The sequence below is a fragment of the Balaenoptera physalus genome, assembly GCF_965194825.1.
Source record: "Balaenoptera physalus genome assembly, chromosome: 19".
In the NCBI taxonomy this organism is placed as follows: domain Eukaryota; kingdom Metazoa; phylum Chordata; class Mammalia; order Artiodactyla; family Balaenopteridae; genus Balaenoptera; species Balaenoptera physalus.
This window is the reverse complement of record NC_138900.1, coordinates 8,883,277-8,902,228: the sequence shown is the minus strand read 5'-3', so window position 1 is coordinate 8,902,228 and position 18,952 is coordinate 8,883,277. Positions and strand designations below refer to the sequence as shown.

The 18,952-nt window shown below is 49.7% G+C and overlaps 1 protein-coding gene across 10 annotated transcripts in view; it reads right to left on the bottom strand.

Annotated features, from left to right (window-relative positions):
• The window catches only part of ZC3H4 (zinc finger CCCH-type containing 4), a 42,780-nt gene extending 26,176 nt beyond the window's left edge, over nt 1-16,604 (bottom strand). For 5 of the 10 annotated variants that reach the window (XM_082438220.1, XM_082438221.1, XM_082438224.1 and 2 more), the window contains exon 1: nt 15,871-16,036. In XM_082438220.1, the coding sequence (XP_082294346.1) occupies nt 15,871-16,031 (161 nt within the window). In that variant the 5' untranslated portion in view covers nt 16,032-16,036. Of the gene's footprint in view, nt 1-14,393; nt 14,456-15,609; nt 15,763-15,870; nt 16,037-16,159 lie in introns of those variants that run through there. The other 5 variants (XM_082438223.1, XM_082438227.1, XM_082438226.1 and 2 more) reach the window with 5 other exon arrangements.
• Nucleotides 16,605-18,952: the final 2,348 nt, after the last annotated feature.

Sequence of the window (18,952 nt, the reverse complement as noted above, 5' to 3'; positions counted from 1 at the left end):
TGCCTCACCTCCCGGTATCCCTTCTGGCTCCCTGTCCTACGACTTCCTGACTCTGCAAAATCCCCCACATGTCACCCCAATCTCCCTTACTTTACAAAACAAAAGCACTCTCCACATGTGACAGATGCTGCTGACAGGACGTTCTGAACATCAAAATACGTACAGGGTGGGGGGGGTGTGGGGGGGATAAATAGGGTTAAGAAAGGAGCAGCTGGAAAAAGAATCCAGGTTTTGAGCCAAACCCACAGACACAGTTCTCACAAGTGCAGGAGTTGCTTTAAAAAAATAAACAAATGTAAAAAAATGTCAAAAGCTCCTCAAGTTCCTCATGCATGACGATGGCAAAGTATGTGTGAGAGCATAAAAAACTCCTTCCTTCTCCATTAACTAAGACCCACAAAGAGAATGAGGAGAAGATAAAGAGTCACATAACGAATCCAGGACCTAGTAGGCGAACCACAGAGAACTAATCTGGGCCGAAGAGGCCTCGGCCGCTCAGAGGGGAGCCGGTCGGCGTGGGAACAAGCTCGTCAGGCGAGCCCGGCCCCTGGAGCCCTGAAGGCTCTAACAGGCTTTGTGGAGAAACAACGGGCGACCTCTCTGCGGATCCTCCACGGCCCTTTCTCTCGCGCTGCTCCCCACCAACAAGGGGACCCTTCCATTAACTCTGACTCCCAATTCAAAGGGGTCGGGGCAGCTTCAAACCCAAATGGTACAGCCCCACGGTTAACTTGGCAGAGGTCAAGGGCAGCTCTCAAACAGAATGCAGGACCAAAAACTCCTCCCGATGTTTCAAAGGAAACAATACAGAGAGGTGACCGATGGGTGCCTCGTGCTGTTCCCCTGGAACCGCCAGGCTGTCGTGGGCCAGCCCCGAGGCAAGACGCCGAGTCAACTGCGGAGGAGGCAGGAGGCGGCATTCCTGACAAGTGAGGCACCTTCTGGCTTGGGTGCGGCCCACACCAGGAGCTGCTCTAGTGGGAGCAAAGCTCTCATGGGATGAGGCAACTGTGCCAGAATGGCCTTGTCTGCAGTAAAAGCGCCACCTAACTGGGGAAACTGGTTTTGGCAAGCTCGCCAAGCTGAGGGGGAAGCTGTTACTAACGGGCAGGGCAAACTTGCTGCCGCCGCCGCCTGGAGTTCTACAGGACACTGGGAGAGTGGTTCCTGGAGCTACGTGTCCCTGCTGGGAACACTGCTGGGCAGGCCAGGTCGCCACACCTCAGGAGTAATACAGGGACAGACAGAATAGACAGACGCTACGGAACTAGGGAAGGCCCAGCGACAGACCGGAGAGGAAGGGGTTGGTATTCTATGAAGAAAAGCTAAACAAAAGCACCACGCTCCACACTTTAGTCTGGAAAGGAAAAAGCTGAAAGTACCCAGAATCCCAGGGCAGGGATGGAGGGAACCCAGGAAGACAGAAACTGCCTGGGGGCCCAGAAGCCCAGATGAGAAGAAAGCCCAAGATCGCAAAGGGCAAAAGACCCTCCTGGAACCAGAAGAGGCGTGTCAGAGTGGAAGGGACATCGGGGCACCATCAACCCCCTCATTTTCAAACAGGAGGAACTTAAAGGGATAGCAGGTGAAAGGATCTGTCGAGGTCAGATAGACGGGGTGACACGAAAAAGCCAGAAACTGGCTCTAGGCTCGCCGTTCTTCCTCAGTTGGTGAGGACAGAAAGGGAAGGGGGAGCCCACTCATCGACCGCCTACTGGATGCCACAAACATTTCTGAGCATCTTCTCTGCGCCAGGTCCTTGACCACCTCCTGTTCTGCATTGTCCTTGCAGGAAAGGATACAGATTACAAGAAACCCAGGCCACAGGGCAGTGTCTGTGATACAGGGCCGGGGCAGCTGAGCCAGAGAGGCTGGCGCCTGCAGACACTCCTCCACCTCTACGTTCACGGGCGAGGATGCCGTGGCACGGCCAGTGAAGGGCTTGCCCAGGGTCAGCTGAGGCCTCCATCCCTGTCCTGCTGCTACACATCACTGCTAACACTCGCGGGAGGGGGGAACAAAAGACCATCCAAGCAACTCCAAGAGCTTCAACCATCCTCAAGAATGGCTCCAGAAGAATGCCTTTTCATTCCAAAGGCAGGGAGGTACAGCATTCAAATCCACCCTTCAAAGACTTTTAGCCAAAGAGGAATTCTCTGCATTATCTATATTAACAGCCCCAGGCAGATGTGGGCTCAGTGAGAATCTACGACTTTTTACAAACTGGGTAGTGAATACTTGAAACTTTGTTCCCCTGGAGTTGGAAGCAGCTGCAAAATAAATAGCATCAAAAAATCCCTGGTGATTCCTGAAGGGGAATGGGATATTGGAGGGGACGCGGGGATGGTGACGCTTGACTGCCCACTGCGCATTCCCACTACCATCTGGCCCACCATGCTCTCCAACTCTTCCAAGCCCTGGGCCCACCTCTGGTCACCTGAGGGGGTTCCCCTTGATAACGCTGGAGATTCCAAGCTAAACGTCCTGCATGAATACAGGGCCTATTTTCTTCAGACTCTGTTTACCAGAAGAAAAAAAAGAAAGAAAGAAAAACAAGCCAACTGGGATAGAGGCAGGAATCCTGTGGGCCACTGACACAACCACACAAAGGCTGCCTCCATAAAACAGCAACCGGGGTTAAGTGGTGCCACTGAACAGACTGCCAGCAAAATCCATGTCAGAGTGGGATTAAATACCGAGGGAGCACGCTGAATAGACCGTGACATGATCCCCCAAGAAAAGTGGGGGAAGCCCCACTGCACGAATCATTTCAATCTAGACGTGCCAAACCTTCTTGAGACAAGCATGTAGGAGAAACCCTGAAGCATCGGCCTGGGCAGAGACCACTTAATTCCCAGAGCCTGGACCGGCAACGCGCTGGGATGGCTGCACCAGGGCTGGCCCGCCAGAGCCATCAGGAACTAGAAACCAACCACGCTGGGCGACCAACTTGGAATGGATGCCAGGGAGGAAACGGGAAAAGGCCAAGGCCTTGCTGAGGCCCAGTTCTGCCTTGTGCCTCCTGGACTAAGCATCCGGGGCATTTAAGTTTCCACTTGCAGAGCTGGTGATGGCCAACTCCTCCTTTTGGGTCAAAGAAGAGATCAGGGTGCCCATTCTAAGGAATGCCTACTGGGCCAACTCCACAGGGCACAGAAGTGTTTCAGGTTCATCACATACCATGGGCTTGGCAAAAACAGTACCGGAAAGAAACCTCATGCTTCAAAGGAGGCTGGGCCCACCCACCAGTCTACAGATTTGGGCATCCTGCTTCCTTTTGTAGACCAAGTAACTCAACCAGCTCTGCGTCTTCCCTAGCGTGTGCTCTTGGTACGGAACCTGAGCCTCGGTTTTCTCATCTGCAGAACGGGATAAGTGTAGTACCTACCTCAAGGGGTTGTGAGGGTTAAACGAGATAACATGGATAAAACCCTTGACATGGGGGGCAGGCACAAAGTAAGTACCAGACAAATAATAGTTATTTGTATTAAGAACCAGCTAGCATGAGCACACCTCCACAGGGATAATCCTAAACCAGCTGCAGTGCTTACTGGGAAGCATTTTTTTCTATGGAGAAGCTACAGCCAACTCCCCTCGGGGACCACTGCTAACTGCTGGCCAACAAATTCTCACTTTTCTTGGCCCGTCTGTGCCACCGTCCTCTGCCAATAAATCCTGCTGACGAAACTGACAAATCGACATCTCCCCTTCCTCAGCTCTCACCTAGGTGGTATGAGAAAGTAACCAAGTGGCTGACCAGGAGGAAAAGGCACAACGAGAGCTGAGCCCCGGGAAAAAGGGAGAAAGGTCCCTTACAAAAATTAAGTTTGGGGCTTCCCTGGTGGCGCAGTGGTTGAGAATCTGCCTGCCAATGCAGGGGACACGGGTTCGAGCCCTGGTCTGGGAAGATCCCACATGCCGCGGAGCAACTGGGCCCGTGAGCCACAATTACTGAGCCTGCACGTCTGGAGCCTGTGCTCCGCAACAAGAGAGGCCGCGATAGTGAGAGGCCCGCGCACCGCGATGAAGAGTGGCCCCCGCTTGCCACAACTGGAGAAAGCCCACGCACAGAAACGAAGACCCAACACAGTGAAAAATTAAATAAATAAATAAATAAAATTTTTTTTTTAAAAAAATTAAGTTTGGCAACACGGAAATCCTCTAGACGAGAGTTGGATGGAAGCTGAAAGGGGCCTGGGTTTATGGATCTACCTGATTTACAAAAGAAAAAAGAGAGAGAAAGAGGAGAGACAGGCAAGAAACAAAAAAGATGAAAACCCATGGGGGCAGCGGCTGTTACCTGAAGATCATGAGAGCCCTTGACAAGAGGCGGCTAGGTTAATGTGAAGGTCAGGGTTATGATCATTAACTGCCCAAACTCTCAACAAATTGCCTGGGTAGGCTCTGAATGACCCATTAACTAGGGACAAGATTACAAAAATTACAAGGAGGCTCCGCCTCTTCAAATGTTAAACAACAGGCCTAAATGCAGAAGTCCAGGATCCCCAAATCCAACCCTGCAGGACAGTCATTTACTAGGAGTGAAGGCAGGAGCCTTTCCTTTACAAAACTGGCTCCCGGCTCACGGCTGAGGAAGGCCCCCGAGACCTTCCCTCGATTTAGGCCGTGGTGAAGCAGCCACGGGGGGAACCTCACTGAGGGATTTTCAGAGGCAGAAAATTCTTGAAATAAACCTCTGGGTCTTGCACATGTTTTTCAGCGTCCTTACTACCTAGGTTCACCAACCACAGATCAAGAGCAAAGAAGCACTGTGTCTCCCTCCCCCTCAACATTCTCAGGTGCGGTCATAACTGGCTCAGTGACATCACAGTATTTCCATGGCAACATGCCCACATCACAGACACCACCTGAGCAGCAAGCACAAACCAACCACAGGAGAAGCCCAAGCCACAGCCCGAACCCCTCACTTCAACAGAAGCAAGACAGCCTGTCCAGTGCCAGGACCCTGACACGAACACACCTACTGCCAGAAGTCAACGTGGGGGAAACTGGAGAAATCTGAACCCGGACTGGGTATTTGAGATACTAAGTAATTATTGTTAATTTTGTTAGGCATGATTATGGTTCTGTGGTTATGTTAAAAAAAATTAAGTTAAAGATTCATACTGAAGGGGCTTCCCTGGTGGCGCGGTGGCTGAGAGTCTGCCTGCCAATGCAGGGGACACGGGTTCGGGCCCTGGTCTGGGAGGATCCCACGTGCCGCGGAGCGGCTGGGCCCGTGAGCCACAATTGCTCAGCCTGCGCGTCTGGAGCCTGTGCTCCGCAACGAGAGGCCGCAACAGTGAGGGGCCTGCGCACTGCGATGAAGAGTGGCCCCCACTTGCCGCAACTGGAGAAAGCCCTCACGCAGAAACGAGGACCCAACACAGCCCTAAATAAATAAACAAACAAATACTTTAAAAAAAAAAAAAAGATTCATACTGAAGAATGTATGGGTAAAGTAAGATGAGGTCTGGGATGTGCTTTAAAATATTCAAGGGGGATGGGGGGAGGTAGTGAGATGAACCAAAATTGGCAAAATGTGTATAACTGTTGAAACTGGTGATGGGTATAAGGCAATCTAAGATACTATTTTCTCTTCTCTTAAATATGTTAGAAAATGTCCCTAAGAAAAAGTTAAAAAATAAAAAAGATGCCCTGGGTGGGGACAACCTCTCAGTAAAGGGAAGAGAGCTCATCAAGGTCCTCAAGAAGTTAATTTCCCTAGCAAAGAGCTGGAGTTCAAGGTGGGGGCCTCCACCAGCCCTCACCTCTCTGCTGTGGTTTTCTCAACTACAAAACCTTCCTGGGCACCCCAGGGTCTTATAAAAGCCAAGAGCCATACGAAATATTCACTACTAACATCCTGTAGCAGCAATTTCCATGCCAGGCACCACACTGCTGTGCTCTCCACTTCTGCACATCTGTCACTGAAACGCATTAACAAACGTATGCAGTAGCAATTCATTAGTATTCCCATTTTACAGACAAATAAACTGAGGCTCAAAGATGGGAAGAAATATGCCCACAGGGTCACAGTAGGAAGAAGCAGAACTGGAACCAGAGTCCAGGACTTTCTGACTCCAGATCCAGCTCTTAACCGCAACCCTTGAGACAATTAGAAATTATCCAAAGAAGAATAATTTACTAAACAGGCCAACAAGCAAAACAACTCTCACCCTGAACTTTATACTTGAGTTGGAAAAAAGTTAAGACATAGGTACAGAAAACAGATTAAATGAAACAGTACTGCAAAAAATGCCAAAGTAAGATACTAAGACAATGGGCAAGCTCCTTAAACACTCTGTGACCTGTTTCAATTGTGAAGTGAAGGCAGTAAAGGAACCTCCAGGATGGATATATATCCTCGTAGGAAGAATTCCCTGAGACCATGTAAATCAAGTGTTTAGCACCAACCTGGCCCAGAATAACTGCTTAGGAGTAAAAACTATCAACATGCAAAGACACAAAGCCAATCCAGGCCATCCAACATCAAATGAATGGAATTGGGACATTCAAAAATATGACCAAAAGACAGCTGGATAGTTTAGGGAACAAGAGGTGCCCAGAAGGGACTTCCCTGGTGGTGCAGGGGTTAAGAATCCGCCTGCCAATGCAGGGGACACAGGTTTGAGCCCTGGTCCGGGAAGATCCCACATGCCGCGGAGCAACTAAGCCCATGCGTCACAACTACTGAGCCTGCACTCTAGAGCCCATGAGCCACAACTACTGAGCCTGCGTGCCACAACTACTGAAGCCCGTGCACCTAGAGCCCATGCTCTGCAACAAGAGAAGCCACCACAATGAGAAGCCTGCGCACCGCAACGAAGAGTAACCCCGCTCCCCGCAACTAGAGAAAGCCCACGCCCAGCAATGAAAACCCAACGCAGCCAAAATAAGTAAGTAAATAAATAAATAGTGTCTTAAAAAAAAAAAAAAAAAAGACGTGCCCACAAAGGTCCAAGGAATCCTAGCAAAAAAAAACAAATAGGACTTATCCCAAGAGGGACAGAAAGCAACATGAATCCAAGGGAAGAAAATTCCAAAGTCCTGTAATGCTAGAAGGATCGCTACACTCCCAAGTGTGTGGCATCCACACTGGGGTTCGTCCAAGCACACAAACCTCTTAGGCAGAACATTTCTGTAGAGTTTAAAACAAGCTGACCAAGAAAAACCCAGCTTGCTAGATGAATCTCTAAGTCAAAAGTGTCCTTTTCTTTGCTCAAATAGCTATTCTCCTACTCCCACTCACTCTGAAAACAGCTCGTGTTCTTGACAGAGGCATCTCTCTGATCCAAGTTTTTCCTGTCAGATGAACCTCTGAAATCTGCTTCGCAGCAACAAAGAATTTCCTAACCACCTTCTCAGGCCAACCACGCTTTGGATTGCTTAAAGCTGGAAAGATGCTGGTTCTCGTCCAAAGAGAGACGATTTTTATTATTCCAGAAAGGAAAATCGAACCACGAAACTTGTGAGCTAAGACTTCTTGTTTATAATTTTTTCAGGGGAATCAATTTGGTTCCATTCAGCCAAGACAAAGTATTAACATTTTCCTCTTAAAAGAGACCTGGCCTGGGATGCAAAGATTTCTTGTTCATATACGCAATTATCTGTATACAATTATTTGTTAACTTCCAGTCAACGGTGGGCTCCTGGAGGGTGGAGAAGAAAGAGGCTGGCAGTCATCCCTGAGTTTCCAAGGGCCCAGCACAGGGCCAGGTATAGACTGGGTGGGTGCTTGGGATATGGTCTACACAAACAGGCATCAATCTCAGCCATCCACACCCTCTTTGTCAATTTCACCAACATAGACATTGGACCATTTCCCAGGCAGCAACCTGGATCACTTAAAACTCTAAATAGGTCACTGAGGGGTTGCCTTTGGTCACAAACTCATTCCCCAAGGTGTTTATCGAGGGCTTCCTGATAGACCAGAGGACAAATGACAAGAGCCCCTATGTGACTGGTGCATCAACGGAGCAGATGAACGTGGCTGCCGGTCAGCCGCCTCAGGGCTGCAGCCAGGGGCTGCCTCTGTCGCTGAAAGGCTGTGCTTCCGGGGACTGCTCTGGTGCCCCGTGCAAGGGCAGGGGCTGGAATCCCAAGGAAACCTAAACCCTGGTGTCTGTTAGGAAAATGAGGAGGGCACTAATCCAAGCCACCTGCAGTGGAGGTTTAGCCAAGTGACACTCACGTCTGGGCCCAGCTCCCTTGGGTCGGGCCATAGAAGGGATGTGTTAGCGGCCATCCATTTCCTCACTGGGCTCCAAGAGGTCTCCGGTTCCTTCTAAGGAACGAACATCCCTTCAATTTAAAGGTCCCAAAGCCTGGGTGTGGGCCGCTACATCCACTGGAAGGAGTGGGACACAGGGAGGACGGAACCTCAACAAGCCAGGGAGGGGCAGTAGCACAGCCCCCTCTTCTCTGGGGACAACTTTAAAGTCCCCTCCCATTGCCCCCAACACCTCCACCACCACAACAAAGATAAACGACGGTGGCTGCTGTGTACGCCCTCCAGGCACTAGGCCCACAAGACCAGCGCAGAGGGCAGCAAAAAACACTTTAGGCCGTGCGGGCCACACAGTCTCTGTCCCAGCTAGTCAACTCTGCTGTTCAGCGCAAAAGCAGCCGCAGACAAGATAAACGAATGTTCCAATAAAACTCAGCTTATAAACTTTCACAAAGCCACATTTAACCTCTGCGGTACTCTGCTTTTTCTACCCTCTTCCATTTGTTTTCCACATACAGGAGGCAAATCAATAAATGGACCTTATATCCCACTAATGCCTGCATGCTGCAGTTTGAGAGATATTGTGCCAGATCCAGGACGGCCTCTGGGTATAGACCTCAGGGCTGGGTACAGGTTGGCTGGGTTCTAACTGCCTCCACACCCAACAGCTCTGTGACCTTCAACAAGTGACTTCACCTCTGTTTCAGTTTCTCAGCAGTAGGGCTAAGGTGAGCTAATGCATGAAAAGCACTCAGACGGCCGCGGGCAGATAATTGTTGACCTTCATGTGACAATGCCCAAGAGGTACTGTCACACCTTTGGGAAGGCCAGGAAACTGACCTAGGAGATGAGCAACTCTTGCGGCACATCCCGTCTGCCTGACACCCACGTCCACAGCCAGCCACCACTCCCCACCATCTCTCTACCAGAACTGGGCCTGCCTGGTGGGGAGGGAGCAGGCGGCAGGCAGGCTCTGTTAAGCTTTATGGCTCTGAAGTGTAGGGTTTTCTGGGATCACTCAACAGGGACAAGGGATCCAGCCTGGAATTCAGCTAAGCTGCTGAGCCAAGGTTTCCCTACCGGCTCTTCCTGGGATCTAGCCACTTAGCCGGCCCCTACAATTCATTTTCAAGGCATCTACCCTGCAGCTGGGTATCAGGAGCTGCAGCAGCAGCAGAAGGCAGGGCAGATACGGGAAGGTAACATGAGGCCTGGTAAAGGCAGTACCAACTTCTGCCCAACTCTAAATAAAGTCCCGAGGAGAGAAGGGCTCCTTGAAAACTGTTCGGCTCCAAGAAAAGCACGAGACAAGCCTGGCTGCTGAATGAACAAAACCTTAACTGACTCAGCCAAATCACCAAGGGGTGGGAGAATCTTGGAGCTGGGACAGACCTTGCTCATTTCTCTCAGACTCTGGTGAGGGTAAAGGACTTACTTCAGGGGACGTGACTGGTTAGCAGTGGGTGAGGTGCTAGAGCGCTGGCTTCCCTGGTCTCAGGAGGCCTACCGAGGCTGTAGCCCTGACTCAGACTCTTAATTGCAAAAGATGAGCAGGGGAAGGTAGCCAACACGAGCTCAAGAAAGCATGACTGTTGCAGCATCGTATTATAAGGACACTGAGCCAGCAAGAAATGCCTTAAGATGGCTTCCACTTAGTTGAAACCCCAATCAGCTCCTTGCAATTAAATTGCTGACCAGAAACCTAAGAAGTGAAAGATAAATTGACTTCCTTCAAAAACACAGATGTTATTCTTACTTCTGTTTATACACCAGACTGTAAATTCTATTTAGAGTTTTTTCTCTAGTAGGGACAGCAGGAAGATAAAGAAACCAAGATTCTCTGAATGCCAGGCATTGTGTGGGTGTTCTGCATATGCCCATTTGACCGCAATGCCCCTGAGAGGAGGGCATTATCCTCGGTGGCCACTGCACACTGAACACAATCTTATCTGCCTCCAAACCCACGCTGTTCCTTCGTATCCTGTTGCCACCTCCAATGTTCAAAAGATGTCACCACTTGCCTTACAAAGCGAGCTGAGTCACCAGCTCACACAGATGAAAAATAACAAAAAAAAAAAAACAAGAGAAAGATCCTCTACCCAGAGCAGTTTGGCCAACAGAAGCAAACTATGCTCTGAGCAAATAACCTATGTACTACTAAAAAAATTATTCCAAAAGCAGGATGCAACTACGTCTACACCAACTAACAGGCCATGTCTTCATCTTGGTCATCAACTGACTAAGGGTCAGAAATGTATTTTAAGAACTGCCCTCATGGGCTTCCCTGGTTGCTCAGTGGTTAAGAATCTGCCTGCCAACGCACGGGACACGGGTTCAAGCCCTAGTCCGGTAAGATCCCACATGCCGCGGAGCAACTAAGCCCGTGCGCCACAACTACTGAGCCTGTCCTCTAGAGCCCGTGAGCCACAACTACTGAAGCCCGCAGGCCAAGAGCCCATGCTCCGCAACAAGAGAAGCCACCGCGATGAGAAGCCCATGTACCGCAACGAAGAGTAGCCCCTGCTCACCGCAACTAAAGAAAGCCCACGCACAGCAACGAAAACCCAAGGCAGCCAAAAATAAATAAACTAAAAAAAAAAAAAAATTTGAAGAACTGCTCTCATAACCTCATATTGTTACTAAATCCAGGCAAAAAACTTTGCACAATGTCTTCAAGACTGCATCTTCATGAACTATCAAAAGCAAAAGAGGCCTGCAGCAAAGACTCAGCCGATAAATTTGGAAAGCCAAATCCATGATACCAAACAATCTCAGTTTTTGCTTTTGTTTTTTAAATTTATTTTATTTATTTATTATTTTTGGCTGCGTTGGGTCTTCGTTGCTGCACGCGGGCTTTCTCTAGTTGCGGCGAGTGGGGGCTACTCTTTGTTGCGGTGCGAGGGCTTCTCATTGCGGTGGCTTCTCTTGTTGTGGAGCACGGGCTCTAGGCACGCGGGTTTCAGTAGTTGTGGCTCATGGGGTCTAGAGCACAGGCTCAGTAGTTGCGGCGCATGGGCTTAGTTGCTCTGCGGCATGTGGGATCTTCCTGGAGCAGGGCTCGAACCCGTGTCCCCTGCATTGGCAGGCAGATTCTTAACCACTGCGCCACCAGGGAAGCCCCAACAATCTCAGTTTTACCTTAACTTACTCAAATGAACTTTATATGCCACCCAAACAGGCAGCTTTTCCACTCTTTCCATTAGGTTCTAACTCTGAAACCGACCTCAAACCATTTAACAGTATTCCCTCCACCAATGAGCAGACTACTCCTCCAGATCTTGGAATCAGCTTATTAAATACCAACTGCCAGAAATCTCAGAAACATTCCTTTTTTTCCTCCTGTTATGTCAGTAGTTATGTTACCAAGGTACAGGTGAGCACCTTGCTCATTTAGAAACTCAGCCACTTCACTTCCTATTTGCTCTGAATTATTTTCTTCTAACCTCCTAATCTGGGTCAGAACCAGTCACTGGTACTAGAAAATATCGTCTGCAGGGACCAACATTAGGTTCTCTGGAATATGCTTTGACCTGAAGCTACCCACAGAGGCTTGGAAATAGTTTCACTAGCGATTTTCACCATAGAGGTTATTTACTGTAACTGGATCTGGCCTACACAACAAGATGGTTCTAGGAACCTGATAACCACAAAAATGTAACACAAGCAAACAAGAAGTAAGGCAACCCTGAGACATCCATTTTTCGCACATCAGGGAAGGGAAAAGATCTAAGAGAAAGGAACGGAGGTAGAGGCATTATTCAACAACAAATTACTGAACCAGCCCGATATGAAATTGTCTACATTCAACTGGAGGGAAATCACAAACTCAGAATCAACCATTCATCTCTAACTTGCCAGTCAACAGCTGGGAAAGCCTTCATTTCTACAGGTGCAAAACAATTTTCCCTTGGGATCAGCCTTCCTGGCTGAGGCAAAGCCATACTAGTGGTTTTCTAAAATAGCTAGCTCTACTTTAAGAAAACTCCGGCTTGTTAATAATCAAAAATTTAAACCTTCAGAGCAAATCGAAACCCTATCTGGGAGACAGTACAGATGATGAATTAGAAAGCCCTTTTGCGGAATCACATTTTTTTCTTTTGAAGAGCAAATTTGAGGGGAATAAAAAATATAAAGGGGTTTATGACCAGAATAACTATGTTTTCATGGTCACAAGTGATTCTGTTTCTACTGGGAGATTTTTGCTTTCAGATTAAAGCTCTCCCCAGAGAACATAAAAATTTTAAAGATTACAAGTGTACAAGAGCTGCTGTTGAATCAGGGATTCTGAGTGACACCCTTTTTTTTTTTTTTTGCAACATCCATTAATTTGAAATTTAACTAATACTGGTACATCAGTTTGAGGGGGAAAAGGTAGTACTGTGACATTTCAAAAACAAAGACTACTGAAATAGTTTGACATAATTACGGGGGCTTCTTGGATTTGATGGATGAGATTCCTTTGAGAAGGAAAAAACAATAAACCCATGTGTTGATATGCCTGAGCGTTTTTAAGTGCTTGAGGAAATATTTTAACATTAACGACAGCTAAAATTTTCACTTATAAAAGAAATGCAATTTCCTTAACATTTCATTTTAAAAGTAAAGTTAAAAAAGCATCCTTCTACACTTAGTAGCCCTTGTCACTTGGAAGGTTCATCTGTTAGCATCCAGTTTCTGCACTTGGCTCCTGGAGGAGAAATTTTACAAAGAATGGGAAACTTCAAATAAATGCAATTCATTTTCGGCTGACCCTGCGCACTGGATAGTGTGTTCAGTTTGTGCTTCAGACATTGTTTTGCAGGAATACTGGACTGTGTGGACACTTCTTCCTCCCACAAATGACTTTACATACCTAAGATCATCACGGCAGTTAAGTTGTGAACATACCGAGAGGAAGAACAAAACAAGTGACCCAGTGAATTGCAGTTTACATGGTTCCTCACCTAAATGTCGGTGAATTTTTTTTCTCCTAAGAATGGAAAAAAGGAAACAGGATCTTGGGAGGGGAAGAGGACTGTGTGTTAAAAAGTTTTCTCTAACAAAGTATGTCAGGGACCAAAAGTGGGCAAGAGGGAAAATGGAACTTCAACGTGTTTTGTCTTTTAACGGAAGAACTTATGCTTGTAAAACACATCAGAAGTAGTGTTTGGTTCTGCAAGTCATTTCTGTTGCTGTTTTTTTCCTTGTACATGTAGGAGAGGGGGGACTGGGGGCCGGAGGAAGTGTTCTCTCCACCATGGCTGGGCGTGTAACACGTTTGCATCGACTTTTCACGGTCAGGCATGTGCTTTCGAACAAAGGAACAGTGGAGACGGGGAGAGGAGACTGAGGTTTGACACACTTTACAGATTTGGTGCTTAAACAGTACTTTACAAATGACTTGCTTAATTTAAACGTCCATCACCATAAGAGACATCGGAGTCAAATGAGAAAATTGGATCTACTTGAACCACAATCTTTTGGGGGCGGCTGGGGCAGAGGGGAGGGAGAACATTAACTTGCACGCAAGCATCATAAACCAAATTCAGTAACCTCGTCTCCTACAAATGGACTTGAAGTATCCACTTTCTTCAAAGATGAAGGCTGGAGACAAAGCAATGGACTGAAATGTCAAGAGGGGTACCAAGGGCTTGAAAACATATGGGCCTTTTACAGAGGTTTTTGTCATGTTACAGTAATACACTTTCTTTTTTGAAAAAACTGTGTACATCAAATTTTAAAAATTAAACATTGAAAAGGATGTGCAAGTCTAAAAGGGCTCAACAGGGTTACAATCCTGATTTGAACATATAAATTCACGCTCTCAAGCATCACTTTGGTCTAAAGGCGAGGAGGAAGGCAGGCAGGAAAGGGACAAAAAGAGGGAGATAATTGAATTACTCAATAAAAGAGGCTACTTACCATCCCAACCCATTGTAAGACATACACTTCTGACATAAGAGAACTCCTTAGAGGTCGAATAAAGCGTGTAAGCACCTTTGAGTAATGCACCTGCCCCCAAGAGGGGGCCCGGAAGCCCAACGTGGGCTTAGCGAACAGACTTTTGCTAATCTGTTTATTTCCTTGAACTGGAGTCAGGCTGCGATGGGCTGCGAGTCCCAGGACGATACATTTAATTAGAACAAAACAGAACAAAACAAAAAAAAAATTTGTAAAAGCTCACCAAACTGCTGCACTTGTGTCTCTGAATGTGGGTGGCATTTCTTTTAAAAGGCAAAGTATGGTCTGTGAAGGAGAAAGGGAAAAGGGGAGGTGGGAGTGGGGAGAAGGGGCCGTGGTGCCTGGCATGGGAAGCCCTAGCTAAGACCCCTGTCTAAGGGAGGGTCCTCTGCGACTCCCCAGCCCCGGGCTGCGACGGGCCAGCCATCTGTCCAGCACCTTCTCTTCCCCTCCCCACCCCCACTCCCTCCAAGACTCACTTTCCTGCCGGCTGAAACCCTTCTACGATTTCCAAATCCACTCTCTAGCCACCTCTTCCCCTGCCCCACCAAAAAAGAGTGGGCGAACCCTGCACCCCAACCTTCTGCTAGCGCAGGGTAAATGGGGCCCCAACCTCTCGCTGAAACGCGCCGGGCTGGCCCCTTTATCACCCTCCAGAGAAGGACATGGGGCGAGCCCATTTCGCACTTCATAAAGGGGAGGGGGGCCCTGGCTTTCACCCCTTGCCAAAGCACAAGGAAACCTCGTTTTCTTTTCTCCCGGAAGGGATGGCGCCCCATTTTAGCCCGAAAAAGGAGGGAACCCCACGAGAAAGAGGGGACCAACTTCCTCTCCTCTCCAAGGCAGGGAAACCAAACCTCACCAGCTTCCCCCCCAAACCCCACCAATAAACGCATCACCTACCTACGATAATCAGGAGGACCCCTCCCTTTAAGGAAAGCATGGGGAAGGGTCTTCTCCCCAAAAGGAGGCAGGGGCTTCCAAAGGGGCGAAAGATCCTCCCAATTTTGCCCCCTAGAGAATAGCTAGGAAACACCTCCCGCCAAAAAAAAGTGCAAGAGGCCCCCACCGAAAGGACCCCCCGTAAGGATGGAGAAATTAACGAACCCCCACTTCCTGCCTCCTACAAAAGCTAGGGTACCTCTCCAAGTAGGGCAGGGCACACCTCCCCCAGGAGAAAGGATACTGCCGGGGTCTGGGAGCCCCCCCCCCGACTCCAAACCCCTAAGAGCGGGGCTGTTGCTCGAGATCCCCCCCAAAAGGGTCCGGGAGCCCCTCCCCCATTCCCTTCCCCGAAGCCAGGCGACGGGCAGGCGGGCCCGTGGCTGCCAGCTCCGGGAGCAGGGGCAGCCAGGACCCCGGTGGGCCTCCGAAGCCCCCCCGCCCCCGGCGCCCCCTCCCCAGGGCGGGCGCGGGGGGTCCGGGGGGCGCCTCCTCACCTTCCCCTCAGCATGGCGCCCAAAAAAGACAGAGCGAGAGCGAGGGAGAGCGGGCGAGCGCCGCGAGGGGGGGGAAACGCATGAGGCCGGGAGAGAAAGCAAGTGAGAAAGAGCGAGCGAGCGAGAGACACCCACCGACCCCGCCCTTCCTCCTCCTCCTCCTCCTCCTCCGCGGCCCGGCCCAACATGGCGGCCGCCCCCTTCCTCCTCCTCCTCAACCTCCCCCCGGGGACGCCGCCCCGGCCGGGCCGGGGGCCTGACCTGTCGTCAGGGAGCGGGAGGCGGTGGTGGAGGAGGTGCGGGGTGGCCAGGCAGGCGTCGGGGGAACACGGAGGAGGCGAAGGCGTTGATGGCGGTGGCGGCGATGGCGGCGGCAGCGACTCTGATGGCGGCGGCGGGGGGGTCCCGGGCGCGGCCTCCATCGTTCCTTTGGGGGGGAGGGGATGTTAATGCACGAAAAAGGACTGCTTGGGCGTGGCGGGAGGGGCACACTTCAGCTCTGAGGGCTCCTGATAGGAATGGGTATATATTTTTTCAGTTTCGGAATCACCTCTGCGCCGACCTCCGCGTAGGCCCCACGGCCTAGGCCTCAGCGGGCCGCTCGCCGCCTGCTTTCTCCGCAGCCCGCCCCTGGGGTCACTCGCTCACAGGCGCGGGGCCCTCATCGGGGCGAGAGAACCCACCACACACACACCGCTGCGGGCCCGGGGATGGGAGACCCGGGGGACACGGACACTGGTGGGTGGTTCAGTGTAATTAGCGCGGGCCGCGCGCAATGGAGCAAGCGAGGGGGAAAGGGAAAAGAGGAGAGCGAGCGAGGGCGATTAAAAAAAGAAAAAAGGAATTTAGGAAAAGGAAACGGGCCGCGGAGACAGGCCGACGGTCTGTCAGTCTGCCCGCCCTTGGTGCCCCGGCTTCCCGGCCCCCGCCGCAGTCAGAAATTCACACAAAATGGCGGCTTGGGCCCGGACGTGCCAAGAGGCTGAGGCGGGAGGAAGGGCGAGGTGGGAGGGGGAACTGGGAGGTGGAGGCGGCGTCACGTGGAGGAGAGAGGCACAGACTGCTCTCCCGAAGGGCCGCGGAAAGAGCCGAAGGGAGAGAGAGAGGCCGAGGCAAGGCGGAAAAAGCCGGAAGGAGCTGAGCTGAAGATCGCGAGGGGCGGAAAGAGCCGAAGTTGTTAACGGGGGTGGGGCTAGAGAGAGAATGGGAGGCCCTGGGGAGCCGGAAATAGCCGAAGCGAATCGGGACTGGGAAAAAACAAGGAACTGAGGTGATCCGGAAAGAAGCGAAGGCGGTGTCTAGGGTGGGTGACAGGAGGCGGAAACAGCCGACTGACAACCGGCGGCGGTAATAGGATTTAGACGGAAAAAGCTGAAGTGTGGGGCTAGTGAAGCGATTAATTAAGAGAGTAAAATACTTTGAGGAATTCGCTCGAAAGCAAGCGGGGAGAACCGAAAATTGCTACCTTGAGGGAAGGCGGGAAGAGTCGAAAGTTTTAAGTGGAAGAATGGGAAAGAAGGAATTCGGGCTATGGAGAGAAAAAAATAACCGAAGGCTGGAGACCGGTTGCCTGGAGTTGTAGGTTTCCGGAGGATGAAGCTGAACAGGCCCGGAGATGACATCATTAGAGACCTGGGTTGATGATGTTATCCTTGGGCGGTGCGGGTGGGCGGGGAGGGCGGTCCTTGGTAGTGCTTTGGAGGAGTTAAGAACCTAGAGCTCGCTTAGTAGGTGGAAGATCTTAAATGCTGGACATGGGAGCACTGACTGGGTTCGAGTATTAAAACGTAAAATCTTTTGATCCTCACAACTGTACTAAGGGAAGCTACTATTGGCTGCCCTTTTTTTTTTTTAAGTGAGAATTATTTTATTTTATTTATTTATTTATTGGCTGCTTTCGGTCTTCGTTGCTGCACGCGGGCTTTCTCTAGTTGCGGCGAGCGGGGCTACTCTTCGTTGTGGTGCGCGGGCTTCTCATTGCGGTGGCTTCTCTTGCTGCGGAGCGCGGGCTCTAGGCGCGCCGGCTTCAGTAGTTGCAGCACGCGGGCTCAGTAGCTGTGGCGCACGGGCCTAGTTGCTCCGCGGTGTGTGAGATCTTCCCGGACCAGGGTTCGAACCCGTGTTCCCTGCATCGGCAGGCAGATTCTTAGCCACTGTGCCACCAGGGAAGTCCAAGCTGCCCGTTTAATGGGTGCAGACTGAACCTCGCGGTGTCTAGGTAATTGGCTCAAGATCATAGGATTAGCCTTAAGGAGCATAACAAGATTTTTAATCAGAGCTAGTATTCCATTGCCTCCTGCAAAAATTCTGTTCAGTACTGTTTACAAGAGAGGATCTTCATTCGATGCTTTTGTGAGCTCCTTGTACAGTGCCAAGTCCTGTGATGGGCGAATGGAACATAGTTTCTTTTTGGAGCTTAAAAACTGATAATGCCCCAGGGGAAAGAAACTCTAAGTTGAAGAGTAAGCGGGGGCTCCTATTATACTGGGGGACAGGGTTGTTTAAGCTGAGACATGAAGAAGAGATAATTCCAGGCAGAAGAAATAGCTTATTTCAGGCCCTGAAACAAGGCAAGGACCACTTAGTTTCCAGGAACAGAGAAAACCCTGGAGACAGAGGCGCCAGATCACCCGCTATATTAATCTTACTATAAAATTTAAAATGTCCCAAACCTGATCTGCGACACAAGCTCTTCGTGTGGGTAATTTACAACCTCTTTCAGGGAAGAAATTGGCATTCCTGATAAAGTGAAATGATTAAGCCATTTTCTATTGAATTTTGATGGAATGAAACTTCTGGGAAATCAGTGGCCCACCCAGTTAACAGTCAGCTGACTGCCAGCCAAGAATCTGCTATCTTTAACCGGATCATCTTTACTTCCTGGATCTAATCTGTAGTCTAATAGGGTTATTTAACAATTCTCTTCTATAAAATGACCTTACCAAGAGAAAATGTTTCAGTTGGCCTACAAGAGACCTTTTTTCCTTGCATGCATGATTGTAATAAAACATTGGCACATGCTCATAACTAAATTGTCCAAACAAGGTTTGTTTTTTTTAACACACGGAGAGCTAGTAGAGCAGGATTGTGAGAATGGAAAGGAAAAGCACAGAAGTGGGTCATTATGTGTAATTGTGAAAGGTGCCATTCCCCTTCTATGCCTTGATTTCTGAACCCCGTGTATTCTAGTTATAGACAAAACAATACTAGGTGAGACCACAGACCACGTCTAGGAAGATGGTACCGTCTTTTCAAGATGTGGTCTCCAGTTGGCATCATTTCTGAAGCTTCAATAAGCAACAATTCTAGAGGGCTATCTGCTTTTGAGGGCCATCTGCTTTTA